This window comes from Chiloscyllium plagiosum, chromosome 27 (genome assembly GCF_004010195.1).
Source record: "Chiloscyllium plagiosum isolate BGI_BamShark_2017 chromosome 27, ASM401019v2, whole genome shotgun sequence".
In the NCBI taxonomy this organism is placed as follows: Eukaryota; Metazoa; Chordata; class Chondrichthyes; order Orectolobiformes; family Hemiscylliidae; genus Chiloscyllium; species Chiloscyllium plagiosum.
Genome location: NC_057736.1, coordinates 42,995,950 through 43,009,743, shown reverse-complemented (window position 1 = coordinate 43,009,743; position 13,794 = coordinate 42,995,950). Strand labels below are relative to the sequence as shown.

General features: G+C 38.1%; 1 protein-coding gene across 2 annotated transcripts in view; it reads right to left on the bottom strand.

Annotated features, from left to right (window-relative positions):
• Positions 1–9,734: 9,734 nt before the first annotated feature.
• The window catches only part of LOC122563751 (protein tyrosine phosphatase type IVA 2-like), a 128,159-nt gene continuing 124,099 nt past the window's right edge, over positions 9,735–13,794 (bottom strand). For both annotated transcript variants that reach the window (XM_043717940.1, XM_043717939.1), the window contains exons 5-6: positions 12,366–12,440; positions 9,735–10,229 (exon numbers count right to left, since the gene is read on the bottom strand). In XM_043717940.1, the coding sequence (XP_043573875.1) occupies positions 10,118–10,229; positions 12,366–12,440 (187 nt within the window). In that variant the 3' untranslated portion in view covers positions 9,735–10,117. The remainder of the gene's footprint in view (positions 10,230–12,365; positions 12,441–13,794) is intronic.

Here is a 13,794-nt window from a genome sequence, read left to right as displayed (position 1 = left end):
CCTCAGTGAGGGGGAGGTCTGGAGGGATGGTGAAAACTCGGCAGGGCTGGGAGCTGGTGTGGGTGTGGAGCTGGGACTGGGGGCGCAACTGGAATGGGTGTGGTGGTGGGGGAATGGGGTGGAGTCATGAGCTGGGGTAGTGTTCTCCTCAGGGTTCTGGGGGGTGGGGATAGTGACAGTGGGGTCTGTGGGGGGCGTGTCAGCTGATTGCAGGGGAGTGGCGCTGGTGGGGGACATGGTGGTGACCACGGCGTAGGGGTGGCGGAAGTCACTGAGCATGTGGCATCAGCAATGAGGAGGGGTGGAAGTGATGTCACGTGTGATGCATGAGGAATTGTGAGGGACGGAAGTGGTTGTCGGAGTGGCCATGATGGGGGCGGAAGTGACATCATCAATCAGCGTGGGGGTGGCAGCTGCATCAGCCGCATGGCTAATGGTGTCAGAGTAGTTTCCGAGGCCAGGGGAATCTTCTGGAATGGTTCATCCGTCATTCCTATCGAATGGCAGAAGAACCATGAACCATGAACCAAATAGACTACTACTGTTTCTATTTCTCATGACCTTATATTATCCTTAATAAACAGAGCTACCTTCTGGATGGAATGGTGGTTCATTGGTTAGCACTGCTGCCTCGTAGCACCAGGATCCCAGGTTCAATTCAGCCTCGGGCGACTGTGTTGAGTTTGCACATTCTCCCAGTATCTGCATGGGTTTCTTCTCACAGTTGAAAGATGTGCAGGTCAGGTGAATTGGCTATGCTAAATTGCCCATAATGTTAGGTGCATTAGTCAGAGGGAAATGGGTCTGGATGGGTTTTTGTTCGGACAATCGGTACAGACTGATTGGGCCAAAGGGTCTGTTTCCACACTGCTACTCTAATCTTACCTTTTCAATAGCTTTCTGTCCTTCCAAAATCTCAAATATCCTTAAATATTTAGGTTTCACCTTGCAACTTCATTTCCAAAATGGCCATCAGGTCATACTTGTTTCCATTGTGCTTTCTCATAAAAAACTCTGCACGCATGCAACATGTATTACTTTTGAAATCTTGGCATATAATTTTTTTTCAAATCAGTGGAAGTTTGAATTTCTTTTCAGAAGTAACCACAATGTCCAACAAAAGTGATAATTTAAAGAAAGCCACAACTTTTAGAAATTAGTCCAAGCTTCAAGCCAGCCATTGCTGCTTCTGAGCTTGCAATCCCCACTGCTTTCACAGCCCACGGATTAGAAAACCTTTGATTAACATCTACCAGTTTGAAAAAAAACTTCATTAATACCATTTAATGTAACTTAGTGTCTAATTTTGCTTTACAAAGCTCTTGTGAAGGCCCCTTGGGATATTTGATGACTCACATGTTTATGACGTCGATCTAATAATGCAAGTGCAGGAAGCCACTTTCGATACATCCCTTCTTACAGTAAAGATGGGCAGTAAAGTCCAACAACTTAGCAGATGGAGAGCCGGAGGCGGCGGGGTCAAGAGTTGCTGGAAACATTTTTCCTTTGGACTTCTACTGTCTGCGTTTGAGAATGGGAACTGAGGCATCAGTGCAGGCGGCAGAAAAAGAAAGTTGCTGCTCATTTCCAAATTTATTACCACTTTCCAACAGAAGGTCTGGTTGCTTAAATCAACATTCACTGGCAAGGAAGGCAAAGTTGATATTTTAATAGATTAGACTACTTAGTGTGGAAACAGGCTCTTTGGCCCAACAAGTCCACACCAACCCTCCGAAGAGCAACCCAGACCCATTTCCCTATATTTACCCCTTCACCTAACATTACGGGCAATGTAGCATGGCCAATTCACCTAACCTGCACATTTTTGGACTGTGGGAGGAAACCCACACAGACACTGGGAGAACGTGCAAACTCCACACAGACAGTTGCCGGAGGTGGGAATTGAACCTGGGTCTCTTGCGCTATGAGGCAACAGTGCTAACCACTGTAGTGCTCCTCACTTTGATGGTGTGCACTTTAAGTGTAAATATTAATTGTCACATCATCAAACTTGGACTATTTGGTGCTTTTGAACATTATAATTAGATATTTTTAAAATGTAGCAAAGCATGTAGCACATTTTGTAGTTTCATATATTAGCTGATTGCAGGATAGGTATAGAATTTAAAAGTGTAAATTGTGAAATTATAAAGGCTTGGTGAACCCCCAAATGCAGCTTTAGGCCAGTGTTATAATTCACTTATCACACCTTTGTTCCATTGGTGGATATTAATTCCTGTAGCAGCTTAACTTCAATGAAGCATTATGTCACCACCTCTGAAGAAATATTTCAGATTGATGTTATCAAGCTCTGAATTTAGAAAATGATCAATACTGAAAAAGTTTTCTAGGCAGGGTAGTGATGGAAACCTGTGTAAACATCTATCAAGATACAATGAAATGATGTAATGGAGGAAAGAAATTTCATTTTCTAACTTGAAATAGTTGAAATTGTATGCATTTTACAACTTGAAGTATTATTTTAAAAAATGACACTGAACTGAGCTTAGAAAACAAAGTGACAACTTAATACAAATTGAAAATGTAAGATTTGTTTTAACCAACATGAGTAGATCAGATAAAAGGTATGATTGTAACTCTGGGCAAATCAACAGTATCACGAAGGAAGATCGATATCTGTGCCAATATGAAAAGCATGAAAACTTGCATGCCAAAACATTTAAAAATGCTACAGTATCAAGTTAGTTTTAGGGTATAACAGGACTTAATCAGATGGGAGTTTAATTTAGATATATATGAGATCCTGCATTTTGGTCAGGCAAATCAGGGCAGAACATAGACACTTAATGGTAAGGCCCTGGGGAGTGTTGCCAGACAAAGAGACTTTGGAGTGCAGGTTCATAGTTCCTTGAAAGTGAAGTCGCAGGTAGATAGGACAGTGAAGGCAGCCATTTGTATGCTTGCCTTTATTGGTATATAAGTTGGGAGATCATTTTGCGGCTGTACAGGACATTGGTTAGGCCACTTTTGGAATACTGCATTCACTTCTTGTCTCCCTGCTATAGGAAAGATGTTGTGAAACTGGAAAGGGTGCAGAAAGGATTTAAGGATGTTGCCAGTGTTGGAAGGTTTAAGTTGAAAACTAGAGGGCACAGGTTAAAGATGAGAGAGGAAAGATTTAAAAGGGACCTAAGGGAAACCTTTTCATACAGAGGGTGATGCACGTAAGAAACGAGCTGCCAGAGGAAGTAGTGGAGACTAGTACAATTACAACATTAAAACAGCATTTAGGTGCGGGTATGTGAATAAGAAGGGTTGAGGGGGATATGGGCACATTTAAAAGGCATTTGGATGGCTATCTGAATAGGAAGGGTTTGGAGGGATATGAGCCGAGTGCTGGCATGTGGGACTAGATTGGGTTAGGATATCTGGTCAGCATGGACGGGTTGGACCGAAGGGTCTGTTTCCATGCTGTACATCTCTTATGACCCTATGCTTTTGTCATTCAGGAGCGAGACAGAACATTTAACCTGCTACAGATCTAACTTCTACTAAATTCATTAGCTTGTCTCTGTAGCACAATTGTACTTGTAGTAGCAGATTAGGATACTCAATGAATCTTCACATACAGCGGCTGTCACTGCTGGCTTTAATTTGTAGTTTCAGTACACCAGTACAGATTCTTCTATAGGAATGGTTCAAAAACTGGCAGTGATAAAATATTGTGAAATCCAGGTCTAACTGAAACTTCAAGCACTCCAAAGTTATCAAATTATGCCTCAGAACAATCAAAGCTAAACTGAAAGCTCAGAGATGTAAGAAGGGATAAAACAGAAAAGGTTTGAAGACATCACCAATAAATTATTGATATTTTGTGAGTAACCCTACGTTAGGATTCAAGTTAAGAGTGCACCTCTGACAGAATATTAATGTTCTTTGTAGACATTGATCAACACACATTTTCCAGCTTTTTCCAGAGACAAGGCAGGACTTCTATTTTAGATGGTCATATATTGGTGTTCATATTATATCAATTCACCCAGCCTACTCTTCTTGCAATCCACTCCTGCCCCTTGCTGGGATGTGGAGTAATCAGCATCCACTTGCTCCTAACACAGGTGGGACATAATTCACTTTGCACTTAGATGGAAAATGTGTTCTAATCTGATATTCGTGCATGCACATTTTCACCAGTGTGCACAAATTAAAGATACGGATCAGGAGTTCTAGTCATTTACCGATTCATGAGAGGGAAATGCCCACCAGCACTGTCAATTGAGACCAGAGACCAATTAACAAATCACAGGTAGGACAGAACAACTCAGATACTGACATTTTTAAATTGCTGAAGTCATTGGAAAACAGTAAGAGAGACAGAAAAGCAATGTGCTGGCCATTGGTCTGCTTTGCTTTACTATGGCAATGTTGAACTCTTACAGCCTGCATAAATATATGAATGGAAAGCAGAGATGAAATTATGGCAGAAACTTGAAAATGCCATCTGACTGTTTACTAATACAACAATGTTGCAGTCATGAAAGATGCATTATTTCATCAGATTGGTGCAAAACATTAACCAACTTATGTATTGGAAGGAGTGTACCCCCAGAAGGGAAATCTGGTTTGTCATCTTTTGACTTCAGCCTGATCTTAATTATAAAAATAATTTGACAAATTTGATCCAAGCAAATTGTTTATACTGAAGGTCTTAACACCAGAGGACATATAAGGGCGTCTGTAACTACAATGAGGAAGAAATGTAAAAAAAAAATCTATCTACAAGGTGGAAGGAATGCAAAAAAATCTGCAACTCCAGGCAGGACAGGTTAATAAATCTGTAAAATTAGTTACCCTGCTAGGCCATAAAACAGATATAACTTAAATCAGCAAATTTTAAGCCATTTCGGAAGAGTAAGATAGCAAAATCCAAGCCAGTATTCCTGCCAGTGGTGAAATAATGGTAGTCATTGTTTATTACCCTTTTAGCATCTTGCACACATCTTTTGCTGACTTTTGACTGCCAACTTACATTTAGAAATTTGAGTATAGTAGCTCTGTAAGGAGTTTGTACTGTATGTCAGCAGGGTAAGCTTCAAATTGAAGAATGCTCAGACATGCAGAATCTAAATCTTACTGAAAGGAAGGTACATACTTAATATTCAATGTCAAATCACATTTAGAAATGAAGAGGGGAAGATGGGACTGAGATAATGAAAAAATTCAAAATATTCAACAATAATTAAATTCTGGAGAGTAATAAAACACTTGTAAAGTTCATTTTCAGAGCACAAGAGATGCATTTTAATTTGGGCTTAGCATGCTGCTAAAAAAATCTATCAGCCCTAACCTTCACTGTGTTTAAAGGATATACAGTGGGCAAAATGTCTTGAAACACACTTTTCAAGTACTTAAAACTTCTGGAGGAGTAGGGGCAAATTGAACAGCAATTTTCTGTTGCAAAATCATAAATTATCACTCCATAATAATGGTGACTGCTGAAAAACTTACTTTTTCTACCCAAGATATAGGCCAATACCTTCCTGTACCTAAAAACATTTGTGTTTGCAGCCAACCTCATGTCCTACACAAGTCCCAGCAAGCACCTTTTGATTCCTCAGTCCCCGTTTAAGAATTAAACTTGTCCACCCAAGGCGACAATAAGTTGATCATTTTACTCAGTTACAAACTGAGATGCTGTATCAATTGTTTGCTTTTTCACTTCAAGTTAGTGAAAATGAACTTTTTAGCCCCATGATAACCAAGCTTTATAAACAATGAAACAAAACACAAAGTATGAGAGCTCTAACACTAAAGACACAATCTCTTTTAATATCGAATCAAGAAAAGCAGAATTTATGCTGAAACATGATTCCAGAAAGACTGCGCCCCTTTTGTCACAGCAGGGGCAGCGTTTCCATAACATTGACTTGCACTTCTCACATTTTGTTTTGCAAAATGATTAAAAAAAAATATATTTGGAACACAATTGATCATTGAAAATATAAATATCGGTAGTTTTAGATAATTACTAAATGATTGTTGGTGCGTACACACCAATTGGATAGGCACAGAATGGTCATAGAGATGACATAGTCAGTGACCAGCAATGTCAAGGCGCTATTTTATGATTGAGAATGTTTTAGCTCATTTCAAATCACATGTCTCAAGACATCAATGATCGCTCAAGATGCCCCACCTTTGGAACAGGAAACCTCATCATCCAAGGCCCTGCTGAAGTTTTGTATTTGGCGATTGTTAATGTCTACTCGAGTTTCCCTCTGAACACGTATTATAATTTAAAAAGGAATGCAGTCTTTCCAGGACAGAAATCACCAAGTCATTTAGCATAGTTTGTTAATTTTGAAATGAAAGAAAATTGATTCTAAATACCAGTTTGAAATAGTGATAGGTCACTTGCTAATGTAACTATTTCACCCTTGGTATTTATTTTAGCACTCAAAAGCATAGATCTGACAACACAAAGTCCTCAAGAAACAAAGTGAACCTGGGTATAGGTACTGGGACATCAAAATTCCCTGAAAGTGTCTTGAAGAGGCTCCAATAACTGGGCATTTCCAACACTGGCCTGGTACCTGCAGTATCTTGTTATTTTCACCAGTCCAGTAACTAGTTTAGATTTTTTTTTTAAACTTAATTATCTCCTGATCAAATGTTTGAATTTGTCAACTGCCATCAAGATGTACACAAATAAATTAGATGTCCTTCCAATAACTGGGCATTTCCTAAAGACAAATGCAAAATAGAAATAATTTTCAGGTTAGAGGAAATTATTTTCTGAAACAAAGAGTTGATTTGTAAATGTAATTAAGCTGTCTCTTCACCTCCAGAGGTTCAATTAATTTATTTTTTTTTAAAAAACATTTCCCTATCACAACAAACCCACACTTTACAAGTCTGTCCCGGTAAACCTCAAGGAAACATGAGGCCAGCTTCTTAACATTTACCTCTTCAAATAAAAGAGTAAGTTCTCAAAGAAATTGGTGTTTTGGACCACATGAATCTCGTTCAATTTCTCAAAAGTCACAATGAAATGATTAGCAGACTCTCCAATATAGCAGGGTTTAACAGGCTCTTCAATTAAAAAGCAAAGCATATAAACAGAGGGTGTCGAGATTTTCCTTCTAAATATGAGCTATAATTTTCACACAAGAGATGGAAAGTGTGGCTAGATCACATTATTCCACATCCTCTCAGATTAAAAACATGTGGGAATTCCTTCTCCTCCCAAAAATTTTAAATCTAACTCAGTTCCTATGTGATTTCTTTTAGATTTATATGGGGATAGATACTAGACATGAGGCAATGTAGCATCAAAACAGCATACTAGTAACAAAGCTATCCAGGATTCCCAAGATAGAGTACAGTGCTGCAAAGACAGAGCTACCAGATTTATGACCACATAGGTCAGCTATTTCAAGTCTTCATGTTCTTTAAAGAACAGCTACTAATTACTGCTGAAGCATGTATTGACAAGACTTGACAGTGTGCAAGTCAAAATATCTATGATTATCGTATCAGAATTTCAGGGCACTGATTGTTACAAATTAAGGTGTATTATTTTGGATTGTTCTTGGAAGAATTGGAAATTACTAAATAAAAAAAGTCAAATAACTTCAAAATAAACAATTAAATAGTTCTAAAAGTGTATAATTGATTCAGAAAATTCTTGAAGAGCTTCTCAAGTAATGGTGGAAAATGGCAAATCACACCAGAAGTACAGAAGATTGTGTTTATAACCACTTTTTCAAGGTTATTTTAATTTAACCTTGAGAAGAAATGATTGGGAGAAAGAAATTAGGTTGAGTCAGGTTTAACATAACACAGGATCATACTGGACAGACAGGCATAGTTAAAGATTAGCTAGGCTTTAGCTGATATAACTGGTATGCTCCAGTTACTCAGCTCACTTTCTTGTTTTGTTACATCCTGTACAATGGAAAATATCTGCAATACGAGGGTAGACACAAAACTGTTTCTCCAGAATCACATTCAAGCATTTGCTATCTTTTAGGGGAGTTAAATTAAGTTGCACCTTACTCTCCTGTGCTGGACACTTCCCACAACATGCTGCAAATGAACAAGTCATGGCACAAGTATAGAGAAGGGCAGCATGCAGGGTCCTCAAATGTTTAGACACCAGGAAATCCTTTGGCATTAGTGCCATCTATGGTAACAGGCACTGGTTAATTCATTTTGCATCAGTAAATAGCAGCTTGACCCCACATCTAATAGGAGCATTAAGGAGTCACACTTATATAAAATTAGTACCTACTAAAGTTAGAGTGATAATGCTCTTAAATAGTGAAAATGTTGCACATTTGTTTCGAGAGTCTCTGCTGGGTACATTGTGCCTCTGTACACATTTGGCTATGACTGTGATGTAAGCTTTTGCATGAATCACATTTATAGAATCAGAAACAGCCCAGTTAAATTTGCAAAATGGGTCTGATCAACAAGTATCAGTGTAACAATGTAAGGCAGCCAGACTTCAGACTTATTGTATGGTACCAGATGAGTAGCAAGTGCTTAAACAGAAATAATATTTGTGGAAGATTTTTTTAAAAAAAACACTATCAGGAGAAAATCTATTTTAAAAAAGATTAAGTCATGATTCAGAAGCAATTTCTCCTCAAATATCAGTCTGATGATTGGACACAATCAACAAGCTGCACCTTAACTACCCAAGAGATCAGTTTCATTACTCACATCCACAGCTCATGAAATTCCTGTCCTTCCTCTATATTTAAAGTGAATTAAAAAAAGCTTTTTTTGGCCTTTTTCATAAAGAGCTGAAAACTTATAATGAGAAAATCAAATAAATTGACATTCTGCACATTTTTGTGAGGGGTTCAGTGCTAAACCCAAACAAAAACATATAGAAAATGGCAAACGTTCATTGTAGGCAAATAAGAGTGTAGAAGGAAAAACAGATATTAATTCATCTTTGTATACAATTCAATGCAACATTTATGGCCAGATGTTAGACATCTACATTCTTCGTTTAACCACTTTCTAGATTTTCACCTCCATCTTTTCACTCACCCTAACACTCCATTAGAAATCCAGACACTGCATGTTTTTAGTCTCTCAATCTATTATTGGTTCATTTTTTTCCCTTTTCTATGTATAACAAATTGGTAAAAGATGATGAGACTTTACTGTGTGTTATGGTTTTCTGTTGTTAGGTTCATAAAATACCATGTAACATCCAGAGGGACATAACTTCTAGATCAATAATCCTCCCAGAAAGAACCTGTAGCGCATTGAATTACCGATCTTGTGGGTTCCAATAAAAAGTCACAGGAACCATTGTGGTGTGGTAATTTACTATTTCACTGCCTTCCAAATCTTGTCCTGGAAAGAGACAGTATAGTGTAACACTACATATTACTTGGGGTGGGGGAAAAGAAAACCCCACTAAGGTAATATTAGTACACAGGCTGGAGCATTTGCCATGAAGGGACTGCAAACCCAATATTGCAGCACACATTCCACATCCTGGAAACTGATGCATATATTGCAGATTGTCACTGCATAAGAGTTGCAAAACATCATCTTTAAATAAAAGGACAGTTACTCATACTCTCCCCCTCCTCTTTTTTGATTGAAAAATTGATTAGAAAAACCTAAAGTAAAGATGTTAATACACTTGATGCTTCAAGTCTAGAAGAAACCTTATGTATTATATCAAAACAAAGAGCTTATTCTCTAAGATTGGCATTGCTCATCTCTGGAAATCAAATACAATACAATTACAGTGCCAGATTCCATCTTTTATTTTGCCTACCTGCTGCAATCAAAGGGATAAACTATTGCATCGAACCATAACCTTAAGAAGTCTTTGTGCATTGCAAGTGAGGTCTACAAAGTGAGGTGACAGTGGGACTTTGCACAGACATAATCTTAACCTCCTTTTACAGAGGTAGTGAATTCTTTCTATACAGACCATTTTAAGATGCAACACTTCCCTGATAAGATCAATCATATGAAAAATACACAATTCCTTCACCACAAAGACAGATTTCTTTTTTTAAAAATTCACTTCAAGATTGAAGGTCCTGTCTTCACCGAATGTGAATATATTCAATTTTCTGTGTTTGCGTCATCAAGATATCTACAGTCCAGAGACAGATTGTTACTGGATGCAGCAGCTTGTGCTATTTGCAGCTTTGAAGCGCAAACGCCATTTTGGCCGATATTTCTCGAGGTAAAGTAGTTGCTTTGAGTTAAAAGCTCCACGTCTTTTCCTGAAATGGAGAAAGAACGGAATGGGTGAGTTTCAGTATTTTGACGCATTAACTGTATTTATATGTAAGTTATTTAACTGTACATTATAACTGCATCTATCACATATCTTCCAATAATTACATCTGACATTTTAAGTAATATTGGACACAAATGTGTCAGAGTATCTTAATTACAGTTGACAGTTCCTTTAAGCAGGACACTTTGGAGACTACAGTGCTTATTTTCAAAGCTCTTTTTGGAAAACGCTCAGAACATTGGCCAAGAGACCTGTAGTCTGGATCCTTCAATTGGCTCTCAATGTTACTGGAGTGCAGCACTCAACATTGGCAGGGAATTTGCTAGTTTCAAATGGGAGTAAACAGAATGAGATGACTCAACGGGAGTCTGATTTGATAAGACTGATAATTTTATAGACAATACTAATACTTCTCAATGATCAGTTTTGAGTATGATTGGAGCAGACTAATGTGGACATAAGAAAAACCAAATATAGCTGCTTTACAGCAACTAACGTAAAATTAGATTCCAATTGTGTAGTAAGCAGCAAATCTCCCATGCCCAAGTCATCGAGAAGCAGCCATAGATCTTTTATTGTATTTACGTCATTTTGCTGTTCAAATTGTTCCACACAATGGCAATTATTCAATTTCAAACTTCCAGCATTAACATCAAACATTCCCAGGTTGGGTTGGATGTAGCATAAATCTCTCTCTACACTATTGTAATAAGCCATGAGCAAGTGTGGATTAGATAAAGAGTAAATCTCTCTCAACATCTATGTTGCTAAGTGTGACAGCAAGATGAACTATTATTTAAATGGAGAGAGACCTGGATGTCCTGTGCGTGAATCAAGAAGTTTGCTTGCGGGTTAGCTGGTGATTAAGGCAAATGGAATATTGTCCTTCATTGCGAGAGAGATGGATTTTAAAATAGAGAGGTTATGCTGCAGCTGTATAGGGTACTGGTGACACCACACCTAGAGTACTGTGTACAGTTTTGGTCTCCTTATGTGAAAAAGAATTATTGGAACTGGAGAGGTTACAGAGGAGGTTCACTAGGTTGATTCCGGAATGGAGAAGATTTTCTTATGGAGGAAAAGTTGAGTAGACTGGGACTGTACTCAGTTGAATTTAGAAGAATGAGGAGGGGGATCTTATAGAAACATAAAATTATGAAGAGAACAGATAGGATAAAAGCAGGGAGGTTGTTTCCACTGGCAGATGAAACTAGAACTAGGAGGCATAGCCTCAAAATAAGGGGAAACAGATTTAGGACTGAGTTGAAGAGTAGCTTCTTCATCCAAAGTATTGTGGAACCTATGGAATTTCCTGTCCACTGAAGCAGTTGATGCTACCACATTGAATGTTTTTAAGGCAAAGATAGATAGATTTTTGAACAGAGAGGGAATTTAGGGTTATGGTGAGCGGGCAGGTAAGTGGAGCTGAGTCCACGAAAACGTCACCATGATCTTATTGAATGGCAGAGCAGGTTCAATGGGACAAATGGTCTACTCCTCCTATTTATGCCCCAATGTTTTGAAGTCTGCTTAGACAAGTAAAATACACTTATCTTTGCACAGACAAAATCCTCAACAAAAAACTTCAGAGCAGCATGCGTTGCTATTTCAAAGATTCATTGACAGGATGCAGACAAGACCAGAATTAATTTCCATCCTGAATTGCCTTTAACTATTTATAGATTTAGATTTTATTGTCGCTTGTATTTAAGGACAGTGAAAAATGTATAAAGTTGCCATTCTCTGCCTAAACCAGATAAAGTATGGGGGATTTTCCATTCCCCACCACTGTAAGCAAAATATTTGTAAGTGCTGAAATAGGGACACTACAACACATCACAATGTCTGAGGCATGACTCAATCTTTGCTGGACTAGCTGACCATTCTTAATACTATTTGATTTGAAAGAATCTCAAAGATCTTATTGTGAAAATCTTTGGGATGCTTTTAAACAAAATGGCATTGAGAGAGTGATCAATTAATCCAGTGATTGGATTAAGTCTCATACTATTTGGTGTGCACAATTCAGTTCTACAGAGAGCTCACTGACAAAGCCAGCCAGTAAGAATGTTCAAATGACAAAATATAAAACTGTAAGTATTAATGACACTTTACTTACTGCCTTATAAACTGAACAGCATCTTCATACTTCATTCCAGATTCAATCAATGCTAATGCAACAAGCACTGGAGCTCTATAGTGCAAAGGAAAGATAGATTAAATAATTAGTACTTGTTTAGCAAGACTGCACTGTTTTTTGTGCACCAGTATTTGCTGCACATTTACACACACCTAAGAGGAAAGAAAAAAAATAGAACCAAACAAAAGCTATTCAACTCATTGAACCATAGAATCACAGATCTGTCATTACAGTATTCAACTGCACACTGCCTGACTTAATCTAGGGTCCTTAATTTACACCATTCAACATTTACATTATGAAGTGTCGTATTAAGGTGCTGTCTTTGTGACTGCTCTTTGATAGGATGTGGAATACATATACAAATTCCAATCTTTCTCAGATCGATAAAGGTTCTCAAAATGATTAGGCTAGATGGGTAGAAACTGCTTCTGTTTGCCAAAGGAACAAGAGTGACTAGATTTAAAATTATTTGTGAAAGAAGCAAGGGTTGTGTAAAAAAATCTTTTTCAACAGCAAATAGTTAGGGCATGGAATTCACTGTCTGGAACTACCATAGAGGCAGGTTTAATTGAGGTATTCAAGAGGGAATTGGAAAATTATTTGGTTAAAAACAATATTCAAGGGTATAGGGGAAAAATAAGAGATTGGCTTTCAGTAATAAAGGTCATTTGAAGAACTAGTGCAAGCATGATGGACTGAGTGGGTTGGACTCATTAAGCACTAAGACTTGTGTGAATTGTCTCTGGTGAATCAACAACAAAACTATTTCCCTCCTAAACAAGAACAGAGACACATTTAACAAGTTTGGTTGATTCTATATTATTAGCAGGGGCTTGGGAAAAATGTTTACACAATCAAGAGCTATCATGCGTGCGACGTTACAAATTGTGAATATTGATTTTTAAGAAAATGGTTCCCGTTCTAAAAACAAAATCTACCAAAACTTGGGGTCAGAATTCAACATTACCCAAAACAAAATTCATCAATTGTTATACATCTTCATAGAAACAGTTTTTCTTATTTGGAAATAATTTCTCCATCCATTTCGCAATTAGTACACAAAGATCAACCATTACTGACTACTACAAATCAAACACCTAATAACCCAATCAAACCCAATTAGTTACTCTACACTTAATAACAAACAACATCAATGCTTCGCAGAGAGACTGTACAATGTTTGAGCCCCTACTGTGAATCCTCTTGCAAGGATGCCTGCCTTGAAGAAGTTTTCCTCCTCTCTCTACAAGAATCTCAGGGAGTCCCTCTCCCACTGCAACTCCCAGGTCATTTCCTCTGCCCTGAAGCTCACTGTCCCCTTGACCTGTCCGGACTTGTCCGACCTGCCTAGCTCCTTTTCCATCTATCCACTCCACCCTCTCCTCCCTGACCTATCACCTTCATC